This window comes from Vollenhovia emeryi, unplaced genomic scaffold (genome assembly GCF_000949405.1).
Source record: "Vollenhovia emeryi isolate VEMERY1.0 unplaced genomic scaffold, V.emery_V1.0 DF940322.1, whole genome shotgun sequence".
Classification (NCBI taxonomy): Eukaryota; Metazoa; Arthropoda; class Insecta; order Hymenoptera; family Formicidae; genus Vollenhovia; species Vollenhovia emeryi.
The window spans coordinates 2,400-3,595 of NW_011966044.1; the positions used below are offsets into that span (position 1 = coordinate 2,400).

General features: G+C 46.0%; 1 protein-coding gene across 1 annotated transcript in view; it reads left to right on the forward strand.

Moving 5' to 3' along the window:
• Positions 1-443: 443 nt before the first annotated feature.
• LOC105556120 overlaps positions 444-1,196 on the forward strand; it is a gene marked incomplete at its 3' end in the record, with an annotated part of 5,079 nt that continues 4,326 nt past the window's right edge. The window contains exon 1 of the mRNA XM_012003192.1: positions 444-634. Coding sequence (XP_011858582.1) covers positions 444-634 — 191 coding nt within the window. The remainder of the gene's footprint in view (positions 635-1,196) is intronic.

The following is a 1,196-nucleotide window of genomic DNA, read 5'->3' on the forward strand; positions in this document are numbered from 1 at the left end:
AGGTATATTTTAATAATAAGGAATTAATAATTGAGATTAATAGAAAATCTATTTAAAAGAATATTTTAAAAAATTAATAATTATGATCAATTAAAATCAAGTAAAATTATTTTAAATCATTATGATTAATAGAATAATAGAATAATAGAATAAAGCCAAATTTTTTGTTTGGGAAAAAAGCGAAAATTCTATAAATGCATAATAGAAAAAAATATAAAGAAATAATTCTAAAGCAATAAATAAATAGTTTAAATAGTAATATTATAGAGTTCAGTGAGAGGGTGTCGTGAGAAGAGTGACGAAAGGAAAAATTGGAACGGAGTAAGAGGAAGAAGGAAGGAGCGTTGGAGAGAGGAACGGGAGAGGAATCGGGGGGCATGGAGGCGAAAGAAAATAGTGGAAGGCGGAAGAGAAATCGGAGTGATCGAAAAAGGTGAGATGGCATGAGTCGGCAGTCTTGGAGCGAGGAGAGCGGAGGGAAGAAGAGAGCGGAGGAGCGAGAGTCGATATGGAAAAGGAAGAGGATTGGTCGAGAGGATCGAGAGATCGAAGGTCGATCGGCGGGGGTGCAGGAAGAGGGAGCTGGCAGACCGAAAACGGACGGCAGCGGAGAAGAAGGTGTACAAGAGTACAGGTGACAGGCGGAGAAGGTGGCAAGGCACACGAAGAGAAGACAGAGGAGAAGAGGAAACGGAAAAGGAGTGGAGACGAGGAGGAGAAGGAGAGGCGGCGGAGGAGAAGAGAGAAGAAGAAGACAGAAGGAAGGAGGAATAAGAGAGAGAGGAATGGAGCAGGAGGAAAGAGAGGAGGACGAGCACAAGGAGGCGAGCGATCGAGTGTTAGAAGTCGAGTGATCGAAGAGAAATTGGGGAGCGAGAGATCGATCCGGCGGGAAGAAGGTGCGATTGGCCGAGGGGATCGAGAGATCGATTCGGTCGGGGAAGGTAGTGAGTAGAGGAGCGCGCGAGAGGGGGAGGGGGCGGGGGGAGGGTTAAGGGGAAAGGGAAAGTAACAGTGGTTAGCGCGCGCGAGTGCAGACGACGGGACTGAGAAGGCGATAGAAAAGGAGAAAAGAAAGTAAGGAAAGAAAGGAGAGGAAAAGCAGAAAAGGAGGTGCAGAGAGGACGAGGTGGAGGAAAGAAGGTAGGAAAGGAAGGGCAGAGGGAGGAACAAAAGGGGATAGAAGAGGTGGCGGG